Source organism: Muntiacus reevesi, chromosome 4, assembly GCF_963930625.1.
Source record: "Muntiacus reevesi chromosome 4, mMunRee1.1, whole genome shotgun sequence".
NCBI classification, from domain to species: domain Eukaryota; kingdom Metazoa; phylum Chordata; class Mammalia; order Artiodactyla; family Cervidae; genus Muntiacus; species Muntiacus reevesi.
Window position 1 is genome coordinate 158,780,305 of NC_089252.1, and position 25,050 is coordinate 158,805,354.

At 41.1% G+C, this 25,050-nt stretch overlaps 1 protein-coding gene across 3 annotated transcripts in view; it reads left to right on the plus strand.

Annotated features, from left to right (window-relative positions):
• Nucleotides 1–387: 387 nt before the first annotated feature.
• The window catches only part of BEST3 (bestrophin 3), a 52,790-nt gene continuing 28,127 nt past the window's right edge, over nucleotides 388–25,050 (plus strand). The window contains exons 1-8 of one of the 3 annotated variants that reach the window (XM_065932179.1): nucleotides 388–524; nucleotides 2,515–2,610; nucleotides 5,812–5,906; nucleotides 6,376–6,609; nucleotides 18,582–18,736; nucleotides 20,739–20,816; nucleotides 20,926–21,078; nucleotides 24,750–24,830. In XM_065932179.1, coding sequence (XP_065788251.1) covers nucleotides 2,603–2,610; nucleotides 5,812–5,906; nucleotides 6,376–6,609; nucleotides 18,582–18,736; nucleotides 20,739–20,816; nucleotides 20,926–21,078; nucleotides 24,750–24,830 — 804 coding nt within the window. In that variant the 5' untranslated portion in view covers nucleotides 388–524; nucleotides 2,515–2,602. Of the gene's footprint in view, nucleotides 525–2,440; nucleotides 2,611–5,811; nucleotides 5,907–6,375; nucleotides 6,610–18,581; nucleotides 18,737–20,738; nucleotides 20,817–20,925; nucleotides 21,079–24,749; nucleotides 24,831–25,050 lie in introns of those variants that run through there. The other 2 variants (XM_065932180.1, XM_065932178.1) reach the window with 2 other exon arrangements.

The following is a 25,050-nucleotide window of genomic DNA, read 5'->3' on the forward strand; positions in this document are numbered from 1 at the left end:
CTGTTTACGTTCCTATCTGCCCCAGTTTATGGCTTCACGAGAATTTATTCTCCTTTTAAGCACACACAGACTGTGCTAATTCCCTTTTTTGGTTGGTGGAGCCTCTTCAGAGCATGTTAGGGGCAAAGGACTTTCTTCCTTGATCCCAGGATAAGGTCAGAATGAAAATAACAGTCTTAAATGACCCCAGCTCCTTCTCGCCACCTCCAACTCATTCAAAGGGGCACTTTGGGTGGCAGGTGGAGTTATAATTAGAGATTAGAAAAAAAAAGTCACATCAGCAGCTGTTGCTCCTGTTTGTTCCCGGCTATGGCTGTCACCGATGGGCAAATTGGCATAAATAGGCCTTCGCAAGTGGAAAGTCATTTAACCCCTGTCCTTGTCACACTCCGAGTCGTCTCAGTGGCCAGAGAACAGAAGGAAAATCTGACTGTGCACGCGTGGAGCGTGAGCCGAGAGTACAGCCCCAACCCGAAGGCACCTCTGCAGGGGGAGACGCCGGACACTCCAACCCAAACAAATAGGTTAGTGCGCAGGGTAAACCTATGCATTTTGGCTCTGACCTCTTCTCGATGTGATCAGGGTTTTTCTGACAGAGCTGTAATGGAAGGGTGACGGTTCATGGAGAGTTATTTGAGGACTCACTTACAACTCTGGTGCCCATGATAACAAATTATGAAAGTGGGCTTAATTTATTATGTTCCTCTCCCAATTTTGCTGTACTCATATTAGACAAATAGATGAGATGAAGATGGAACAATGGAACTGCTTTTGTAACCTGAGTCCCACAAAAAAAGTAATGGCACTGACTTTTGCCTAAAAGTCCTGTTTTCTTTGTTAAAAGTCAGTCATGTTGAAGGCTTAGGTTGGTGATTACAAAAATTACAGCTACAGAATATAGTTCCAAAATTTCACGTTTTTTTTGTTTTTTTAGGGAAATTAGGTAAATGGGAATTAGATTGTTTCTTTACATCTGAATAAAGACAGATGTCCTTGTTGATAGTAAAATGTGTGCCTTAAGGTACTATGTATATAAGAAATCTGCTATAGGATTTATTAGTTATGTTAAGTACAGTTCTACCTAAAACTTTATAATTTCAGTCTAACTAGCTCTGTAAAATCCTCCACATAGACCCTTTCCAAAGCAAAAGTTTTCAAAGAAATTTCATATTCTGTGTGCTCCATGTCAGAAAGCTGTGGAGCAGGATTTCCAAATAAAGACCAGCTTCAGGGCATCTTTCAAAGCCTGAATGTTTAGTGTCTTGGTGAAAAGCAATGGAATTCCAGAGAACTCACTGAAAACTAGGATTTGGGGCCCAGTTCTCATCCTACCCACATCCATGGAGCAGATCCAGGTGGAAAGAGTCCTAAATAATGGCCTCATTTTTTTCAGTTCCAAAGAGAAAGTGACCTAAGCATTGTACATGAGACTTTTCAGTGGGAAAATGCACCTTACTTAGAGTGGCCTGATGTTTTTTATACCCTTTGAAGTACACAGAGTGCACTCAGAGCCCCACGAAAGAGACACTTAAATTAAAACCACCAAAAGTAACCCATCAATTAAATTCCCAAAAGGGGCTGGCTTCTCCTGATTCCTAAGAGAGCCGTAACTTCCTTCAAGGAAATTTAAAGGTGAAATAAATGCCCATTTACATACTTTAGCAAATAAAGACCCAAACTGATTCGGGTTTGACCACTGATTTTGAAAATATCAATGACAAACCGAGAGAGTAGGATTGAAACATATGCATTACCGTATATAAAATCGGATAGCCAGTGGAAACTTACCGTTTGTTGCAGGGAGTGCTCAAATCCAGTGCTTTATGCAACCTAGAGGGGGGAGACGACTGAAGCGACTTAGCAGCAGCAGCAGCAGAGGGATGGGATGGGGTGGAGGTGGGAGGGAGGCTCAAGACGGAGGGGACATATGTATACCTATGGCTGATTCATGTTGGTACAACACAATGTGTTGATACAACATAATGTTGTAAAGCAATTATCCTCCAATTTAAAACAATTAAACTTTAAAAAACAACAAAAAAAGAAAATATCAATTAATATAACATATATCAATACCTTAAATCTTCCCATGGATGCAGAAGATATATGATATTACAATGTATTTCATATATCTTATTTAGTCATTCAAATATTTATTGAGTGATAGTTATATAATTTCTAAATAATATTTAGACACGAGGGCAAGCTTAAGATGTCTAATATTACTTTTTCCAGAACTACTTTCCTCCCCTTTGCTACTAAAAGATTTAGCACTGAGGTCGTGGTTATCTCCAAATTCCAAATTGCTCAAGCTAAGAAAGGCAAATAGTAAAGAAGCCTAACTCGTTGCTGACTAGGATTTCTTTGAAATACAGATTTATGCTCTGTCTTAAACATTGCTTTTTACTTGTGTTTTGTCTTCTTGCTCTTCTAGAAAAAAAAAAAAAAACTATCCAAGATGACTGTCACTTACTCCAGTAAAGTAGCAAATGCGACTTTTTTTGGATTTCATAGGTTACTCCTCAAGTGGAGAGGCAGCATCTACAAACTACTATACAGAGAATTTATTGTTTTTGCTGTACTTTACACAGCAATAAGCTTGATGTACAGGTACTTTCCTTTGCATGTGTTCTTAAATGACCATCAAATATCATATATGAATACAGTCTCAAAAATCCAAGTCCTTTGGTTGCCTCTGACTTTTGCATTGTGTAATCTCCTCCTTTGCATGATTCTCTGTCGCCTTCTTCTCCCTGGGACTGAATATCTTAATCCACACCTAACCATTTTTGAGATGTTAAATGGACTCTAACCCATCGTGTTTAGGTGGTTATTCCAGCCCCACTTTAACTGGTCATGATGAAGTATTATTTGTGCTTCAGGAATTTTGCTCCAGGCAAAAAATGAAAGATTTATACCTAGATCCTCCCTGAGTGATGATTTTTACCATTCAAAATCATTATGAGTGCCTCTGAATGATATCATTCGTAGTTTGAGTTTATGATTTGACTGCTTGCAGCGACTACTTACATAACACTTTCATGAATAGTGTACATCAGGCAACTTTCCTTCCTTTTTCCTGGAATGACAACATCTTATCCAGGATGGCGCCCCCAAACTTACATCTCAATTCAAGAAAAAGGCTAAAAACGAATTTATTTTCTTCATATCTTCAAAGTTGAGGGCACATTATATTCACAAAAGATGTTTATTCTTTATAACCTCACAAACTTTGCCTGTCAGATTGACAGGTAATTTGAGCAACATTATGTCCATGAAATACTTTTATGACTAAAAATTAAAGTCTTAAAAAATTTTATCAGTGTTATAAATGGGAAACTTCATGAGTTCTTTTAATTAATATTGATTGCATAATTTCTTCTCAGGGAGAAGTTAAAACTTAAAATAGGAACGTTAGAGGTTTTTGAGGCTGTATTTCCACCTTTTCTGTGCTTATCAGTCTGTTCTTTCCCTTCTGCATACCATGAACAGATTTGCGCGTCATTGCTGTCACCTGTATTCTTCCTTGCAGCAACAGGCCCCCATGTGGAGAAGAGGGAAGTTAATTTGACTGGTCGGTAATGACCAAAAACAGTTATTTTGCTATATATCAAAACTGTTCCAAAAAAATGTATATGTTGGTATACATTTTGGCAAAATATCTTTAAAAGGGAAGTTTTATTGAAAACCTCTAATTATGTTTTTAATGAATCCTCTAAATACAGTGTTATTTTGACAATTTATTTATATGGCATCCAATCCTTCACAGTATCAAATGGTGGAAGAAGACACATGACGTTTCAGGATAATTGTCTCATTCGTTTATTTTTACTAATGTGTATTTATTGCTGCTGCTGCTGCTTAGAATAGAATAGCTCTTAGAACAGTTGCATCATAGCCAGAGATGCTCCACTGGGCCTTAATTTTGGCTCCAATATCTTATTCATTTCCCACAAAATTGTATGCGTATATTTTTTCTAAAGACCAAAAAGTGCTTGTGTTTATAACAATCATCATTAGTTCAAGCCATTTTTCATTCTCTAAATTTCGAATGTAAAAGCTTATTAAAATAGATCCTTTAATCTTGATCAAAGCTCTACCAAGAACTACAGGCTGAATCTGTCGAGAAAGTCAGACATACCTGTAGACAAATATAGACATAGTTTCATTCTCTTATCCACTAACAACACTAAAATTGTTTAATCCCATTATAAGCAAATAGTTATGCTTGTCAAAAATCATAAGATAGAACCAGAATTCACTAGTTTGATTATCTCTCTTTGTATTTGGGGGTACGTTTGACAAAATACTTGCTGTAGTACCTTCTAGCTAGTAAAATTTCTATGTGTCTATTAGCTTAATATTTTTTCCTTTGACCACTTTATTATTGACTATGACATTATATGGTAAGTGGTTTTATATATCATGTATTCTTTAATCCTCCTAACATCCCTGATACACAGGTATTATTATTACTATCCTCATTTGCAAATGAGAAAACTGAGACTCAGAGAGATTTAAAAATATGCTCAAAATCCAAATCTGTAAGTGGCAGATCTGGGTCTCAAACATGGCTCTGTGAGGCTCTATGGTCTGTGCTGTCCACATTTAATTCTTTCTGACCAAATCAATTTAAGTACCAGAAACCATTCTGGCTGTAACTTGTCATCAGCCTCACCTTGAGAGGCCTATCCACCAGGTGATGCCTTGCCTGTAATCTTTTCTTGACTGTAGAATTTCTGACACTCCCTCCAAAGCTACAGCTGCACCCTCAGCTTTGGGCACTCCAAACCCACCCCGAACGAATCCCACACACCTTCTTAGCACCAGCTCCCAGCTTTTCACCAGCAATCTGACTGGTGGCTCACTGTCACCTCATTATCCCTCCGCTTCCTTCCTCAAAGCTGTACTGATCCAAATAGGCCTCTGACATATGCCATACTGAGTGTTTCCAAGGGAGTCCTGATTCTTTTGGAACAGCTGCATTCATTCGTTTATTCAAATTCATCCATGATGCTTTCTTCCCAGATTTCAATCATTATTATTAACCTGTCTTGAGATATCTCTTCTGATTCTGAATCTCCCCCTTGAAACATAAATATCAATAATAGCTCTATTAAATGGATTCATGTTTAACAATACCAGAAAATGGGTTTCTGTCAGATCTATAATGTAAATTTTGATATTTTTATACTATAGAAATAAAAACTCACCACATATAATAATAAAAATTTCACTTCTAACTGTTGAATCTGTATAAAACAACTGTTGTTGTTTTATATTTTAAATAACTCTAGGCTCTAAAATAAACAGTCATAACATCCCTTGAGGTATAACACACACAACCAAGAATGTACTGAGGAGAATATTCATGAGAAAGTAAGATCAAGATGTCAAACCTAGGGTTATTATTCAATAATTACTTAATAAGCATATTCAAATAATAAGCATAATTAAGACATTCTTTTTTAAGTACACATGTTTAATAATTGGATAATGGACTCCTTTATGAAGTATTTTGCATTAATCATATGAAAATTTAAAAATATAAAACATTCAAATAAAATGGATTACTATGACCCACTGTCTAGCGACCAATAACATTTATGTACTAAAAGCATTAATACTTAAAACGTTCAGCAGTTAAAAAGCTTTCGAGATACATCAGCTTAGGTATAAAAGGAAAAGTTACTGCTCCTTTAAAAAAAAACTGGGATTATTTTGGCTTAATTGTTTGCAGTGAATGTCACTTGCAAAGCAGGTGCAGAAGTATAATATCATAAAGGGCTGTGCATTTTATTTTTGCTCCAGATTGTTACTTACAGGAGCCCAAAAACGTTTCTTTGAAAAATTATCAATTTACTGTGACAGATATGCTGAACAAATTCCAGTAACCTTTGTGCTTGGTAAGTATAGGTCACACGCAGCATGCAGCCACGCAGCTGTCTCCGCGACGGCGACACCAGTGACTCTGCATGGGAGTGTTTCCAAGCTGAGAGGCATGCCTGAAAAGTCACTGCTTGCAATAGAAGCAGAATCATCCATAAGGTTTACCTTCAAGACTGCTTTTGCTAAATTAACACCCAACACATTTAAGGTAATGATCTGCACTTGGACAATTAAGCTTTCTCTTCACTAACTCTCCATTTTTGTCATCAACATGTGACTTCTAATACCCACTTACTGAGTGTTCTGCCATTGCCAGGCACAAAGTACTTTTTTTTTTTTTTCTGGAGGGAAAAATCATAAGATATGGATAACTAAATGTTTTTGCACCCTGATCTCTAAAAAGAGGCTAAAATTCTGCTAAAAGCATCAGTGTCAACAACGCGTCTTCGGTAAGGAATTGCTTTACAGTGTCCTGTTATTCTGCAGGCTTTTATGTTACTCTCGTAGTGAATCGATGGTGGAACCAGTTCGTGAATCTGCCCTGGCCAGACAGGCTGATGTTTCTCATCTCCAGCAGCGTTCACGGAAGTGACGAGCACGGGCGCCTGCTCCGGAGGACGCTGATGCGCTATGTCAACCTCACCTCCCTGCTCATCTTCCGCTCGGTGAGCACAGCTGTGTACAAGCGGTTCCCCACGATGGACCACGTGGTGGAAGCAGGTATTGTGAATTACTTTTCCTTCCATGGGGCTCCTCTCACCCTTCAAATTGTGAATTTCCTTCCATGGGGCTCCTCTCACCCTTCACATCTCCTCTGAAAATATCTTTTATTCATTCATTCACTCAAGAAACATTTACTAAACACCAATCCTGTGCCAGAAACAGTCCTAAGAGGCGAGAAATGAATAAGCCATCGTTCCTGCCCTCAAGAGGTTTACTTGGGGGGCAGGGCAAAGGAAACAGCAAATAGTCAGCCTCATATTAAGGTGCCAACAGTCATCATACAGTAATATTATATTACAATCTATAATAATTATCATATTCCATTTTCATGTTTCATCATATATCATTGTTAAAGAAATATAAACCATCTGTAATATTATCTTACATTGTCTAGCACTTAACAGCTTATGCACTTTCACAAGCATTATTTCACCTGGACCTCAATAAAGCCATGAGAGATTCAGAGAAGATGTGACCTGCCCTGGATGACATTGCTCATTCATGGGAGAGTCAAATTTTCAATTAAGACTCAGAACTCCTAACTTAATACTTTTGCCCAAACATAGCAGATTCTGAGAGGAAATAGCAGTGTGGGTTTTCATCGACGCAGACTCTGATAGGTGGCAGTAGAAGGCTGCTTCAGTGGAGGTCTGTTGTCTCTCCTGTTCCTCAGAGTAGATGTAGTTCTGTACCTGGGCTCCGGGACACAGGATGCTGAGAACAAATCACATTTGAAGGATGGTTCTCTTTGTGGTTAATATTTAGCAAAGAAGCTGTTAAAGCAGCCTTCAAGGGGATAAGGATTAAATGAGATCATTGTTGGCATGTACAGAATTAAAATGGGTTGTTGTGCTGAGTTGTCTTTGATCGATCTGAGAGAATATTGGAATGTATAAATGAATATATAGTAAACATAGGAACCATGAGATGATTTTGCCTTTATGTTGAGTACAGTCTCAAATTAGCTTTCATTATCCAGTCTCTTTTTCTGAAATATCCTTGAAAATGCATAGAGATATGTATATATATTTTAAGAGTAGCATTTTTGCTTGTTTTTGGAGGTTTGGGAGGTTTTTGTTTGATTTGGCTTTGTCTTCTCAGATAACAATATACATAGTGACCAAGAATACAGAGTGAGAGTTCAGCTCCTTCTCTGCCCTTTACCAGCTTCATGACCTTGTCTAAGTTACTTTACCTTTCTAATGCTTCAGTTTCCTCATCCATAAAATGAGGTTATAGTGATTTTGTAAAACCCTCTAATCTCATATACCTCATAGCTTGTTGTGAGGATTGCATAAGATAATATTTGCAGTGTCTAGAAGCTTACTTGGCACATGGTATGACATGCATTCTTGTTTTTAATAATGAAATCATCTAGTGCAAAGGCATAACACAGGCCTTTGATCATTTTAGAAGGAAGAATCATTTGATGTGACATCCCAGGTCTTCCTGATCATCTCTGACCAGGAGGCTGTGAAAGTCAAGATGGAAATGGAAGGAACGTAGAGGCTGTTGTGAGGGGTGCAGAGCAAGTTGTGGGAAAGCAATGAGTCACAAGGAGTCAGTTACAGAGTCGGATGAAGGGTATAAATGGCCTGGCAAACAAACAGGTATATTACAATGTAAAACCGGTCAGAACTTAAAGAAAAATTAACTGCCACCTGTCAGTTAAAAGTGGAACACTGCTTCAGAATGACCAGGTTGAAAATGCCACTTGACAGGTTAATTTTCTTACTCTAATATCCAAAGGATAGAATGAGATAAGAATTTCGACCTCTGGAAAAAGTTCTAAAAAAACTGGGAAAGATTTGGCTCATTCCAAAAGGATGAGTGAGAGCTAAAGTTTACTCTGATGGATAAAGGTACCTCTAGTCCTGACGCATCCTTGGAGAGAAGAGGGCATATTCTGAGAGGAATCGGGACTCCAGGCCCAATTCTCAGAGTAGATCTCCTCCTCTCAACGTCACCTTCATATTAACAGCAAGTGGGGAGGTGGCAGGGCAGCTGGCAATGAAGCCCCTTTTGGGACCCCAAGTCAGACATGAGCTCAACGAGGCAGGCCTGAGTTGTTCTCAGGTCTGAGGGACAAGTAGAAATTGTGAGATGAGTGGAAGAACGATGTTTAATGATATGAATTCATTTCTTTTAGGTGCACTTTTCATAACACCAATGCTCACTCATTATCAAACTTACACAAATGCCTGTTTTGGTTACTTGCATCCACCCTCTCCCCCTTTCCAAGACATTTAGAATAGTCCAATACTTCTTTCTCTCCAACCACCAGCACCCCAACCATTCCAAGGGCATATGAAATCATTTGCTCCTTGATGCGCATTTAAACAAGTATGTCTCAAGGTATGATCTGCAGGCCCATGGGCCCTTTACACCTTGAATAACTTGAGTTGTTTATTTAAAATGCAAACTCCTGGCTCCTGCCTCAGACCTACTGAATCAGAACCATGGAAGGCCTAGGAAATCTGCAATTAATCATGCTCTTGTGCCACTTTGTTTATACACTGGAGTTTGAAAAGTTCTGAATCTTTTCTGAGATGCTTATTTTTTAATCCTTTTTTCATCCCTGGGGTAAAAAGCTTTGGCATTCACCAACTAATTCATTACTAAAAACAAAGCTGTAACAGTTAAAAAAAAGGGTGAATTCAAGGTTTCGACCATGCTAGAGGCTCCAGAGATGTAGGGTGGCTTCGGGCAGCAGTTTGCTCAGAGGTCATCATCTAGGGTGACAATCCCCAACCTTTTTGACACCAGGGACTGGTTTCATGGAAGATAATTTTTCCATGGACTGATGGGATGGGGGGTGCTTTGAGGTGATTCAGGCTCATTACATTGACTTTATTTCTATGATTATTACATTGTGATATATAATGAAATAATTATGCAGCTCACCATTGTGCAGAAACTGACAGGGGGCAGAGCTCAGGCAGTCACACGAGCGATGGGGGCGCTATACAGATGAAGCTCACCTCACTCCCTTGCCGCTCAGCTCCTGCTGTGCAGTCCGGCTCCTAACAGGCCACAGGCCGGTACCAGTCCATCACTTGAAGGTTGGGGACCCCTGATCTAGGGGACCTGAATTGGACCTGCCTGGACACAACAAGCATCATTCTCACTTTGGGCTTTTGGTCGGCTTGTGTGAAGAGTCTGAAGGAGGAAGAGAAGTGAGGGAGATAGGAGGGGGGCTAAAGCCTTTGCAAGTGCACTCTGGGGTCATGACTAATTCTGACAGTATAGAGGTCTCTACTGGAGAAGGCAATGGCACCCCACTCCTGTACTGTTGCCTGGAAGGTCCCGTGGACAGAGGAGCCTGGTAAGCTGCAGTCCATGGAGTTGCTAGGAGTCGGACACGACTGAGTGACTTAACTTTCACTTTTCACTTTCATGCATTGGAGAAGGAAATGGCAACCTACTCCAGTGTTCTTGCCTGGAGAATCCCAGGGATGGGGGAGCCTGGTGGGCTGCCGTCTATGGGGTCGCACAGAGTCGGACACGACTGAAGCAACTTAGCAGTAGCAGCAGAGGTCTCTACTGCTCTTTTTCACTCATAAGTGTTTTCTCAAAAGGCAGAAAAAGGGGTGGTGGATCCACACGTGCCCACAGGAACACCAGGTTTATGTATTACGTGGTGGGGCAAAGGCTCGAGCCTCTGCCTTCCAAGCTGGGGCACATGCTTCGGAGACAGGGTCCTTCCGGGTTGCCCCCCTGCCACCCTCGTCGGGGGGCAGCCTCTCTGTCTGTTGGTGGCACCGGCCTTCTTTAACAGAGAGGCCTGGCTCAGTCTGCACGTGGCGTTGGCTTCCAGGCGCCCCCAACCGGGCACACGTCTCCTCCTCTCTGCCTGTCCTCGGCCTGTGCCAACATTTCTGGGAAGAACAGGAAGTTCAGGCATGGTGGAAAATGTTTGGCAGATGCCCCGAGCCCAGAGCCAGGGCACCTGCTCCGCCTGAGGGCAGAGAGGGCTGGTCGTAGAAACAGGGGACCCCTAAGGAGAGGGGGCAAAGCGGGGGGGCAGTGTTGGGGGCACAGAAACCTCAGTGGACTTCCCCACATAAAGCCTCCTACCAGGGAAGTAAATCTTCTCAAACTTAAATCAGTATTGCTAAAACTGCAGCTCCTAAGATACCACCCCTAGCAATTCAGTAGGTCTAGGGTGGGGTCTAGGAATGAGCATATGTAACAAGCTTCTGGAGATTTCGAGGCAAGGGGGCGTCTCTGGATCGCACTCTGAGAAACAGTGGACTTGAGGGCGATGGCAGTTCCCTTCCATCCTCTTTGTATAGCTTCAGAGAGGGTCCCTGTCACAAAGATTCAGGACTAGCAGGGGAAAAAGAGGGAGAGGGTGGAGAGAATGAAGAGCAGCATTTTCTTCTGAAGCATCTGGCAACTGCTTGACTAGAGCTGGTGGTTGAAGCAGTCTGAGCACAGGTTGGAAAAGAATTTCTAGACACAGAGTATTTTAGAAGAGAGAATTTGTTGAGAACAAAGGACTGAGGTAGTAAGAGGCAGTGCAAAGACAGCAGGCTGACTTCCTGACGGAGTAGGAAGAGCTGACTCAAGGGAGAGCAGAGGGAGAGACGCCGTTAGAAGAGCATGCCAGCTTGAGGGCGAGCAGACCTCTTACATGGGCTTGTGGCCACTTTTTATGGCCTCAGGACAAAGAAAATTCCTATGGAAAGGGGTGGTCATTGGTTGGGGTCTTTTGGGTCTCCACCTTGCCTCATATGGAGGTGGGAGCTGGCCAGTTAGGGACAGAATGTCTCATGACAAACAGGATGGTATAACTCACGACAAACAGGATGACCCATGCCAGTGGCTGCCGAGGAGCTTGGAAAATTCTGGAAATATTACCCTAAGACCCCAGCCAGGGGCTCCACACTTGTGGACTAGGTCATTCACCTGCTGGTCCCTGCACATTCCTTGCTGTTAAGTTGGACACTCAAGTTACATTATTCCAGGAAGTTAGAAGAATCATTATTCTGGGAAGTACATAAACTTTGATGTTACAGGTTACATTTCCCAGATTATAAATTAAAAGTTCTTTATGCTCCCATGAAAATAGAAATACAGCAATTGAATGCATAAAAAAAAAAAAGTGTTTATTATGCTGAAAGTTCCCTGCACTGGTCCATTTTCAAACATTTATTTGCCAGAGGAGCTGCAACCCAGGAGCCTCTGTTATTTTCCCTCTTGGCTACAAACCTACCCTGGAAAATTCCAGTCACTTAAATCACCTGCCTTGGAAGATGTCACTCATTCCAAGTTGAGTCAGTGGCTCAATTCCAGATCTTTGCCAATTTAAGTGATGGCCTTAATTGCGTTTACGTTACGGTGAGACTGAATCAAAATATTTTATCTGGAGTTTCACAGTGACCAGGAGAAGAAAACATTTCCCTTCATAATTCCTCACCAGAAGCACAAAAATAGGTAAAGGGAAATGGTATACATTCTTCTAAAAGAAACAGTACTAAATCTGTTTGCTAAATCTGTCATGCGTTTGCTCATTTAACAAAGATTTATTGAGTGGATACAGTACACTGGGGCTTCCTAGGTGGCACTATTGGTAAAGAACCTGTCTGGCAATGCAAGAAGGCGATGCAGAGTCAACCCCTGGGTGGGGAAGATCCCCTGGCGAAGGGCATGGAAACCCACTCCAGTATTCTTGCCTGGAGAATTCCATGGTCTGAGCAGCCTGGCAGGCTACTGTCCACAGGGTCACAAAGAGTCAGCCACAACTGAAGCTACTTAGCAGGCACACACAGACCGTATGCCAGGCATTGCGCTGAGCACTGGAGTGCAGCTGAAAGCAAGTCTGGGTATGGTCCCTGTCCTCAACCGTCAGTAAAGATTGCTACAAATCTTTTCTTCTATGAATCATTTTCAGAAAGAAGCACAAATATATTTATAGTTGAAATTGACATCACTGCATTGCATTTTTGTTTTTCTGGATAAGTTTCCTTCTGTGCCCGGTAGCCTGTAAGAGTGGTTAAAAGACAGTAAAATTTGGGGAAAGGGCACTTCTGTCTTCTCAAAGGCCTGGAATCTTAACGTGAAGTTCCTTGAGCTTCTGCTCTGATGAGAGAGAGCCTGTGGACATCCCATCAGAATTTTTAGCAACATATATAGTTAACAGGCATAAATACAATTGAGTAAGCTCCCAATTATCAAATGACTGTTGAGATAAAAGTTCTAACTCTAGATACACTGACTGGAAGGCCAGCCCCACACTTAGATCATTTAATCTGAGATCTTCTCCCACTAAGTAAAACAGAATAGATTCTGTATAATATTGACTTTCTGCCCTGTGGTCTGCTGTTCACATTATTTGGATGCATTCTGTGGTGCTGGGGCTCCCTGGTCTCTCTGAAATTTCCCACTGTTCTGTGCTGCAGGAGGCATGATCAAGGGGACAGTGGTACTCACGGCTGTGCCAGCGTTTACTCTGTTGGCCGAACTTTAACAGTCTGAGTCAGTTACGCCTGTAGTCTCACATGATGAGCCCAGAACAGACTGAATGTCATCTTGTGAGTGAAACTTGACTCACCTATGCACACTGGATGTACACGGGCCAGAAAGAGCACACAGCCTTGAATTAACTGCCATGGATGGCAGTCTCGGCTCAGTGTCTGAAGGTTCCCACAGCTCTGTTTGGGCTTCCCTTGTGGCTCAGCTGGTAAAGAATTGGCCTGCAATGTAGGAGACCTTGGTTGGGAAGATCCCCTGGAGAAGGGAAAGGCTACTCACTTCAGTTTTCTTGCCTGGATAATTCCTGTAGGAACTATAAAGTCCATGGGGTCGCAAAGAGTCAGACACGACTGAGCGACTTTCACTTTTCACAGCTCTGTTTTAGGAGTTAGATCAAGGCTCATCAATCAATGCCTCTCAAAGGATGACCATAGATCACCACATTCAATGAATTATCAAGGGTGCTTATTTAAATTACAGCTTCCCAGACAGCCTATGAATCTGACTCTCTGGGGCTTGGGACCCAGAAATCCACTTCTAAACAAGCTCTCCAGAAGCACTATGTTTGACCCAGAGAAAGGATGCTAAAATGTCCAGCTTGCTGTGTGATTCTGCACCAGGTTTAGTTGTTCTCAAACTTTCTTATAAGATAGAATCACTAGGGATCTTTTAGAAATACCGATGCCTGGCTCACATCCCCAGAGAGTAACATTCAATAGGTATACGGTGTGACCTGGGCCCTGGGAGTTTTAAAAGCTCCCAAGGCCATTCTAATATGCAGCAGAGTCTTGCACCAGAGCACATCTATTGACTCCTCCAACTTTATCTGCAAATTGTCTCAGGTCTATTTACCCAGCGCAAATGGAATTCTGGGCCACCTGGACAGCCGAGGAGTTAAGAGCACTGATTTTGTGAATGGCATTTCCAGTGAGTCATGTGTAGAAAGCAGTGAGCTACCAAATGGGATACTAATTTAGAGACAGGTATGGCTGACTGGAGATGTTTTGCTCACATTAGGAAAATAGAGGAGTTTCTGTCTGTGTTCAGCATTGCTACCCCAGAAACTGACTTTACTCAACCATATCTTATCTCAAGCTTTTCAAATTGTGGGTTGTAGCTTATTCTTGGGTTCTTAAATCATTTTAATGGCTTGGAGCCAGCATTTCTATGGAATGGAATGGAACAGAGCAGAAAAATCAAGGGGCACCTCATGCAGAAAAGCCAATAATTGTTTTAGGATATCTTTCTTTCTGTGGTTCATAGAGAAAAAAAAAATATGTCTGAATACTACCTTCCACAATGCCTTCATACTGAGATTGCATCTCTCTCTCAGTCGCATTTTGCCTTCTCTTGGTTTTCCCAGTTGACAGGGATTTCTGAACTTCTACCATTGAATTTAAAGAACAGCTGCAGCTGAATCTGGTGGCTTCATTCCATTCATTTGGAAAGTACACAGAGGAAAATGAATCAGGCTCATTGCAATGCTTCTGAAGAAGTCACCTCTCTGAGAACAGCTGAGATGCTGAATGCACAAGTTACTCTTTCAGAAAGAATTGGCAATAAACCCTGCTAAAAGTTTTGAGAAGCAGAGCTCTTAGCTCTTCTCTTAATAGAGCCTCATGGGCATCTCTGCTTTAAAGGCAAAAGATCTGTCTCAGCTGCAACCAAATCTGCAATTGCTGGAATATTGTTGATTAATGGACTTCATTGGTCCTTTGGTTTTTTAAAGCAGTAAAATTTTGCCTTAAAGTAGCAGATCCTACTCCATCAAGCTGCAATTCAAGTCACAAGAAAATACAAATGTGTGTGTGTGTGTGCGTGCATGTGTGCTAAGTCACTTCAGTTGTGTCCTATGGACTATAGCCCTCCAGGCTCCTCTGTCCAAGGGATTCTTCAAGCAAAAATACTGGAGTGGGTTGACATGCCCTCCTCCAGGGGATCTTCCCCAACCAGAGATCAAACCGGTGTCTCTTCTGTCTACCTGCATTGGCAGGCGGGTTCTTTACCACTAGCGCCACCTGGGAAGCTCCTGTGTGTATGCATAATTACATATCCATATATATATATATATATATTTTTTTTTTTTACTCTAATTTGAAATATTAAAAAGTGTTCTTTGGTATAAGCAATATGAAAATTGCTGAGCAGAGCTGAACTAGCCAGAAAACCAGAAGGAAAAGAGATAGCAAGAGAAATTCAAGGCAGATGCAATAGCAAGATAAAATAGCAATGTTAGGAGTGTGGATAGGGTCTGAGGAAATGTGGCATGAACATAGATATGTGAAGGAAACAGGGTAACATGAGGATCAGCCAACTGATGGTATTGCCAAACTGCAGCAAATTGATACCTGTGGTGAACATAACCTTAGAGACGAGGATAATGACCACATTCTGAAAATATCATTGATCTCTGGTTAAAATGGTCTGAAGCACTGATGAGGATAGCATTCCATTTAATAACAAATGTTCTCTGAATTGATTTCACTAACAATCTAGACTTTTCTTTCAAGGGACCAGTAACTCAATTTCCAAAGACAGGGTTACTTTTTATAAGACGTGTGACCCTGAAGAAAATAATAAAAATTATTCTGCCTGTATACTCTTGGAGGACACATTAGTGTCTGGTTCATTTTTCACAGCACCTAACAAAGTACTCAGTAAACTGGGACTGAACATTTAAAACCCCCTGCATTCCTAACTTTACGTGTCCCTTTTCAACCAATGGGTTTGCTACACGCCAGGGATGAGGGGAGGGGGGTAACTAACTCTTGCTTTAGTGTTTGCATTAAATAATTCCTCACTCTGCACATTTGCTTTCTGCCAAGAAGACAAGAAAGGACTGGCCAGCACAATTTGATCCATACTCCTGAATAAAAAATAACCAGAGGTAAAGTTATTCTTTGGTCAAATGACAGAGATTTCAGCCAAGTATACAAATGTAGTCATTTTTGGCAACTGCATTATAAATCCCAAGACTGTAACTGTTAGACAATTGATATGAAATGTCTGAGAATAGGCTTCCAGGGAAAGGGTGAAAGGTTGCAGTAGGTCTTTAAGCGCAGAGCCAAGACAGGTCAAGTTCATCTATTGACTTCTTATCATTAGATTTAATCATAAACAAAAACCCAAATGGACTATCTAGATCATGCAACAACTTTGAAATGCACTGAGGAACAAGACAAGAATTCCTGGGCTCATTCTTATTTTTGCCCTCCAGAGAGAGTTCAGTTCTCCTGGCGTGGGCAGACCTTTTCGAAGCTAATGTAAATAACCTGAGTATTATCTAAAACCAGTCTCTTGTTGGTAAATACTCACCTTGTAATTGTTACTCTGTTTATTTCAAACTGAGTTAACAAAATCTTCATTCAGTGAGGCAGTGATTTTCCAAGCATCGCTGTGGTTCAGAATTTCCTGCAGAGACTTGTAAACATGCAACTGTCTGGACCCAATTCGTTAGATCACCCAGGGAGATTTAAAATCTTGCTTACCCCTGGACCTTACTCTAGACCAATTGAATCAAGACCTCTGGGGATAAGGCAAGGGCACTGGTATTTTCTGAAAGGCATTTGAGCTAAGGCAAAGGCACCTGTGACTCTAAGGTGCAGCACTGGGTCAGCAATCTTTCCCTAATGGTCTTACGGACACAGGTAGGAAGGAGAGGTTGGGATGGACTGAGAGAGCAGCACTGACATATATGTACCACACGTGTAAAATCGATAGCTGGTGGGAAGTTGCTGTGCAGCACGGGGAGCTCAGCCCGGTGCTTTGTGAAAACAACTTAAAACTCTGTTCAAAAGGAGACTAGTCGTGTAAAATATTGTACGAAGTTAACTAGAATGCAGCCATTAAAAAGAATGATTCTGCTCTCCACATCTTAACAAAAAAATCTCCAAGATATAACTTGAAACAAAGAAGCCAATGACAGACATGTATGGAGTATAAAGTCATTTGTGTTTTTAAAAATTTGGCCTATATGAAATCTGTGACACTTCTCCGGAAATATGCACAATAACCTGGTTGCAGTGATTTCCTTCAGGGAGGGAAACTGGTTGGTTGGGAAAATGAGACTTACTTTCCCCATTGATATTTCTTCAGCCTGTTAGGATTTTTGTGCTAACTGAACTACTCAATTGAATTAAAAAAAAATAAAAGGTCAAGTGTAAACAGTAAGCTTTTGAAGCACATATTTATATGAACAAAGCTTTTTACATAGTAGACACTCCATAAATGTTTGTTAATAAATAAACCTGCTACCTTATTATTCCTCTCCTATTATTCAAGTCTCTTCTTTCAGTGTGCAGGCGGTGGAGGATGAGTAAACTTTCACATAATATATTATGTGTTAGCACTTACTGAGTGTTATTTACATGCAAAGTGTTATGTTAACATCTTGACATATGTTCCTCATCTCAGGTACTCTTACAACATCCTTGTGAAGTAGACATTATTATCTCTCTTTTACACATGAGAAAACTGAGGCTCAGAGAAGTCACCGAAAGCTGAAGCAAATTGTGTTATGCACACACATACATACATACACACAGACACACATGGAGACACACAAAATCAAAGAAACACTTTTAAAGTATATGCAAAGTGCTGTGGGGACTGTGAAGATAATATGCTTTATGCCCTTCCAAAGGGTCTTATCGGGGGAAACATTTGTGTCTAACATGACCGTAACATGAGGCAAGAGAGAGCCCCGTGGTGATTTGAAGGGAGAGGTGGAAGGAGTCAAGGAAGGCTTCTCAGAAGAGAACCTGGTTAATTAGGTATTTGAAAAGAAGCATCAGGAGGAAAACTCATGTGATTCACCTGTTGGGCAAAACACTAAGTGCCTTGTATACATTATTACCTTTTATTCTTTTAATCCGAACAATTCTAAGTATTCTTGTTCTCAGTTTTACCAGATCCTAAAGAAGAGACATTCCCCTGATGTCCTAGTCCACGTTTAATGTCACCTTGCTTCCTATTGGCCCTGTGATCACACACACACACACACACACACACACACACACACACACACACACACACAGAGCTATATATCAGTATATAAGGCAATGCATGTAAGCAGTCCCTACAGAGGTAAATACTCCTTTTCTCTAATACAAGTAAAAACTACTTGAGACAGGAACCGCATTATTTTTTATTTCTTGAATATCCCCCATTCTATGCTCACATAGTAGACACTGAAATATTTAGGGTAATATATTAATGCTAAGGGGCTTCCCTGGTGGCTTAGATGGTAAAGAATCCACCCACAATGCAGGAGACATAAGAGATGCCAGTTTAATCCCTGGGTCAGGAAGATCCCCTGGAGAAGGAAACAGCAACCCACTCCAGTATTCTTGCCTGGAGAATTCCATGGACAGAGGAGCCTGGCAGGCTACAATCTATGGGATCACAAGGAGTAGCACATGACTGAGCACCTAAGACAAATATTAATGCTAAGTCAAGTCTATGTAACCTATCTCTTTTTATTTTGTGTAAAGGTTTTATGACAGCAGATGAAAGAAAATTATTCGACCACCTCAAATCTCCTCATCTGAAATACTGGGTTCCATTCATCTGGTTTGGAAATCTTGCAGCTAAAGCCCGGAAGGAAGGTAGAATCAGAGACAGTGTTGATCTTCAATCACTGATGACTGTAAGTACATTGTAAACATCATTTAAAAGATATGAATCAGACACCAGCAGGGACTTGGATGTAAAAGACTGGACCTGGACGAGTCTGCTTTGTTCAATCCTGGTTCCAAAGGAACCAGAAAGACTGGGCTGGGATTAGAACCCTCAAAGGCAGGAGGAGAATATAACACAGTTTTAACTGAGGTTGATTGGAGGTGATTGCTTAGAGGCTGTTTTAAGCAGAAGTAGGCTTTGTAATGAATGTTGAGTTTTAAGCCAACTTTTTCATCATTCATTATAAAGCCTACTTTGAACTATGGTTTTGGAGAAGACTCTTGAGTGTCCCTTGGACTGCAAGGAGATCCAACCAGTCCATCCTAAAGGAAATCAGTCCTGAATATACATTTGAAGGACTGATGCTGAAGGTGAAACTCCAGTACTTTGGCCACCTGATGTGAAGAACTGACTCATTTGGAAAGACCCTGATGCTGGGAAAGATTGAAGGTAGGAGGAGAAGGGGATGACAGAGGATGAGATGGTTGGATGGCATCACCGAGTCAGTGGACTTGAGTTTGAATAAATTCCAGGAGTTGGTGATGGACAGGGAGGCCTGGCATGTGGCAGTCCATGGGGTCGCAAAAAGTCGGACTCAACTGAGCAACTGAACTGAACTGAACTGAAGGCTTTATAATAGGCTTCCCTGGTGGCTCAGATGTAAAGAATGTGTAAAGAATATACCTGCAATGCAGGAGATTCAGGTTCAATCCCTGGGTCAGGATGATCCCCTGGAGTAAGAAAATGGAAACCACTCCAGTATTCTTACCTGAAGAATTTCATGGATGGAGGAGCCTAGCGGGCTTCAGTCCACAGGGTTGATAAGAACAGGACAGAACTGAACAACTAACACACACAGGCTTTGTAATAGGCTCTATAAGAAAGTGTTCCCTGATTGATCAGCAATGTCTGCAAAGGGCTCAGAAGGTTCTGGCTCCCAAGAGCCATATTTGCCATCCCTAATTCCAGGATCCTGGACCCAAATCCCCAGTAAGTTCCCCCAAATTGGAATATCCCAAAGTTAATCCCCTGGAGGAGGAAATGGCAACCCACTCCAATATTTTTGCCTGGAGAATCCCATGGACAAAGGAGCCTGGTGGGCTACAGTCCGCCAGTTCACTAAGAGTCGGACATGACTGAAGTGACTTAGCAAAGTTAATCAGCTTTCCAGATGACCCAGGAAACAAAACTGTGTTTTCATTAAGTGAAATAATCCTGAATGCATTTGAGAAACAAATTTATAGATGGGCTAAATAGATTTGTGCCATGACAGTCTCCTGCCTTCATTAGGCTAAAAAGAAGTGAATGATTTTAAAATAGCTCCCAAATTAGCATATACTCTTTCTCAGTCTTAAATAATAACTTGTGTTCAGTAGAGAAGAAAGAAATCAATGGATCTCAGCCCTTTCTGCTTTAACAGAGATAGATTTTCTGTCAATAGAAGTATTCTAGAGTCTTCTTTCGTTGGGAAAGGCATAGGATGTATTTAGGTTTTTTCCTAAGATCTTCAGTAAGCGTGTTTTCAAAAGAGATAGAGGAAACAAAAAATAATCTGCTCTCTACATAATTTAGAAATGATTGTTTAAAATATTAACTACTGCTTTCTACCACCCCTTTGGGCCTATATATGTATATATATATATATATATATATACATATATAGTGTGGGAAATTATGAATTCAATAGAGTAGGGGATATTTCTATACCATCCCGATTTATCTTAATATTTTTTAAACTGTACAACTGTACTTATCCCTTTTGCACATCATTGAATGATGTCAATAGCTTGTCATTTTCAAAATTTTCCTTTTGGAGTGGACTTCAGAACCAATTTCTAGTTCTTTCGAAGTCGCGATCATTATTTTATAGGTGTATTTCTAAAAGTCACAGCCATATTCTGAATCCCAATAAATGTTATTTACCACACCCTTCATCTTAGTAAATCATGTTTTATCTATTTTTGGCTTAGGAAATGAACCGATTTCGCTCCTGGTGCAGCCTCTTATTTGGTTATGACTGGGTCGGGATTCCGCTGGTTTACACCCAGGTATCAAATCCTTGGCACGTGGTTTTTTCTTCCCCTTACCCACTTTGGCATGCTGGCTCTCTGGGGGCAGCCAGGGCTGTGCTCTCAGCAGGCTTTCTCTCTGTTTCAGGTGGTCACGCTGGCTGTCTACACCTTCTTCTTTGCCTGCCTGATCGGACGCCAGTTTCTGGATCCCACCAAAGGCTATGCGGGTCATGACTTAGATCTTTACATTCCAATCTTCACTCTCCTACAGTTCTTCTTCTATGCAGGATGGCTCAAGGTAGCCAACAGTCTCCGTGCCTGAGACCCTCTCTACAATCTAGGTCCTGTTCCAAACTCTGCACACTGATCCTTTACTGAATCATTCGTTCATGAATGACTCCAAGGTAGATTTAACATTTAATAGCTGAGATGTTACTATTTTTCAACTGGGAGTTCGAGAGGCAGGGATGTGGTGAGTACTGTACTGCGGAGATCTGAAGCAGCTCATTTATGCAAAGACGTTACTCTTTTAAGGCCATTGATTGTGTTAAGTCTTTGTGTGCTCCCATTAGGATTACAATAATGTAGTTAAAGTATTAAGTGTACCTGCATTGATATTTTATAGCACAGCAAGCGACTAGGCAGAGTAAGAGAAAGTAAATAAGAAGTCTTGTATCTCAGACTTAAGCATGATTATTATATTATTATCTTGGTTCTGGGCTTCCCAGGTGGTTCAGTGATAAAGAATCTGCCTGCAATGCAGGAGATGTGGGTTCAATCTCTGGGTCGGGAAGATCCCCGGAGAAGGGAATGGCACCCCACTCCAGTATTCTTGCCTGGTAAATCCCATGGACAGAGGAGCCTGGCAGGCTATACAGTCCATGGCTTGAAAAGAATCAGACACGATTGAGTGACTAAACCATCTTGGCTCTGCTCAACTCTAAATAGTTAGTTTCTATTCCCTGAAATCCCACTAGCTGCCCCACGACATTAAATGAATTCCATTTTTAAAACCAGAACTGAGACTCGAAGGAATTCATCGGAATCAAAACCAGAAACATCAGGATTAATGACAACATTTGGTTTGCCAGGAAATTAAAAGCAGGTCAGAGCAATGAAAAGAACTAGTCCAGTCATCAGCATTAAATTTTATTTGTTCCCACCACCATCTCTCTTCCACCCCAATGTACGTAACAATATCAGAAACCTGATTCTTCCCTCTCTTTAGTAAGTGACAGAAAAGGTCAAAGATTATGCCTTCTTTAAGGTAACTGAAATCTAAGGACAGTTTGAAAGTAACTTTAATAAAGTAGAATTCCAAATGTCTGACCTTCCAAAAAACACGTGTCGACATGCACATCCAGGTCTTCCAGGTTGTTGCAGCCTTTTCCCTGCAGACGCCTTTACTTTCATTGGTTTGAATCTTAACCAGGAAAAAAATAAATATGTTGGCATTTCAAGTTACCCTCCAAAGAGTAAAGGCATTTCCTTTCCAAATGGCAAAAACATTTTTAACCAGATGACAGAGATTCAATTATTTTTACCCATTTAAGACGAAGAGCAAGAGAGACTAACAGCTCTCATTTCTCATTAGAGAAAAAGTACATTCTACCTTTTCAAACAGAAAATCACCACAATTGGCCCAAACACTCAATCCTCAATCATTCTGGTCTTCTATTGTCCTTTTGCCTGAGTTGTGCTGAGCTTTTACTTTGTGCATGTGAAGTGGTCAGCCAGGCTGTAAGGAACAGTCAGCAGTTCCTGCCTTTTGAAGTGCTCTCTAATATATTAACATTCTTGGGACTTCCCTGGTAGTTCAGCGGTTAAGATTGCCGCTTACACTGCTAGGGACACGGGTTTGATCCCTGGTCAGGGAACTAAGGTCCTGCATGCTGTGCAGAGTGGCCCCCCCCCCAAAATAAAATATTAACATTCTTTTCCTTTATAAAATATTTTTGAATGCAAAATATGAAAAGAAAATCTTAGCTCCATTAAGAGACAGGCGGCTATGAGAGAAGGGAGTTTTCCCATGCAGTGGATTGCATCTCAATTTCTAAACAGCTATTTTGCCTTGACCATTCTAACATTTATAAATATTAAAGTGTAGAAAACCCAATTTAACCTTATGAACAGTCTATTACTTAGTTATTTGCTAGAAGTGGAGCCTCAAAGTGAGTAAAGGCTGTCTTTGTGACAGTCAATTCAAAATCGTGGATATCATTTTGGTAGTTAAAGGTAGACTGTAATACCATATGCAGGACTGATGTCAAGAAAGTGAAAGTCTGGATGTAACGAAAGTATTTTCAGGACCCATCCAGCGGCCCATTTTATTTAAAGAAAACCCCAGGCAAAAATAGGCTTCCCAAGTTGGAATCCCTGGGTTGGGAAGATGCCCCTGGAGAAGGGCATGACAAACTACTCCAGTATTCGTGCCTAGAGAATCCCATGGGCAGAGGAACGTGTAGGGCTAAAGTCCATAGGGTCACAAAGTGTCAGACATAACTGAAGTGACTTAGCACGCATGCTCGCACCAGGCAAGAAAGGGTAGACAACCTCTTGGAACTTGCATTGACGGACTCTTTCATGGATGTTTCTGGGCAGCTGACTGATCCAGGCACCAGCCCGGCCAGGGCTGTCCCTTAGAACAGGGGTGTATCCTTCTCTATCAGTGGTTCTCAACAAAGGCCACACATTAAAATCTCGTGGGAGCTCTACTCACTACTGATGCCTGGCTCAGCTTCACACCCATTAAATCAGAATCTCTGAGGGAGGGACCTAGCCATCAACTTTCTTTAAAAAAAGCTTTTCAGATCATTTTGATGTTCACTCATTGTTGAGAACAGCTTTAAGTGATTAGACTTAAATCCTAAAAAATACATAGATAAATCTTTTTTACCAAGAAGTCTCAGAATCTAGGAACCCAACTAATCAATGGCACTTCTTTTTTATACACTTGTAAGTTTTTCACATTTAAGCCCAATGTAAAACCACACACATGCACACACACACATACACACACACACACACACACACACACACACACACATCCAAATAATAAAAAAATCAAAGGGAATGAATGAAAAAAAAACAGGTGAGCCTCATTTGGCATATAAATCTCTCATCAAGAAGATGAGAAGCCAGGGGCTTCCGTGGCAGTCCAGTGGTTAAGACTCTGCCTCTCCACTGCAGAGCGTGAAATGGGTTTGATCCCTGGTCGGGAACTAGGATCCCACAGCTTGCAGTGCGGTCCAAAAAACGTTGTTTTTAAAAGAAGGCTGTTCAATTCAGGAGCATGGTAAGAACGTCTAATACTGACCAACTATTAGAAGATATATGATTTAAAAAAAAACCTAAGTAACTTCTAAGTAAGTTGCAGTAAATCCTTTAAGTTAAAACTAAGTAAGAAAAAGTCCAGCTTTATGACTTACTCACTGTCTGACTCACTCACTTAGTAGTTATGTCCAGTTACTGTGAAATCTCCTTGTAATATTTTCTTTAATTGTGATTTAAATCTTTCTTTGCTCTTTGACCTTGCCCACAGTTAAACATTTTCTCTCATCACCTGGGCTTTTGTAAATTCTTTCAGAGCACAGGCTCTGCACCCCTTGAAGTGCCTAGCATATTGTCAGAACTCCTTCGATATTTGCTGGCTGATTTGTACCGGAGAATCAGTCTTTTGGTTCCTAAACAGCCCATGGCTTCTCCTGGATAGGATCTGCATTGTCACCAGCTGAATAGACAGAGCCTTTGAAGAGCAGACCCACGCAGGTGGATGATTGGCGGTCTGAGAGTTCAGTCTTGCTGACTGATAAATGCCTGTGTGTTTACCAACCCACTCCCACTCTGCTCCAGGCTTCCTGCTGTGAAAGGTGACAAAAGAAATCAGAGAGCGAAACAGGAATCCTCTCCAACCTCGCTCTTAGTCTTCACAGGCATCATGGTGGACTCATTCTATGTTCTTAATTGCAGGTAGCTGAGCAGCTTATCAATCCTTTTGGAGAAGATGATGATGATTTTGAAACTAACTGGTGCATTGACAGAAATCTGCAGGTTGGAGAAGCTTTTCTTTCCTTTACAAACATTAATAATCTAAACAGACTCTGAACGCAGGCCTCTGAAGTTGAGAGCTTTGGCCACAAACGAAAGAGGTGTGGCTGTTCAGTTTGTTGCTTCCAGGTTCTTTTGGAACCTTACAAACCTCACTGGATCTCAGGTCCAGTGAAATTCCATCCCTTTTCAATAGAACTTTAAGCCAGTTTTCTTTGTAAGT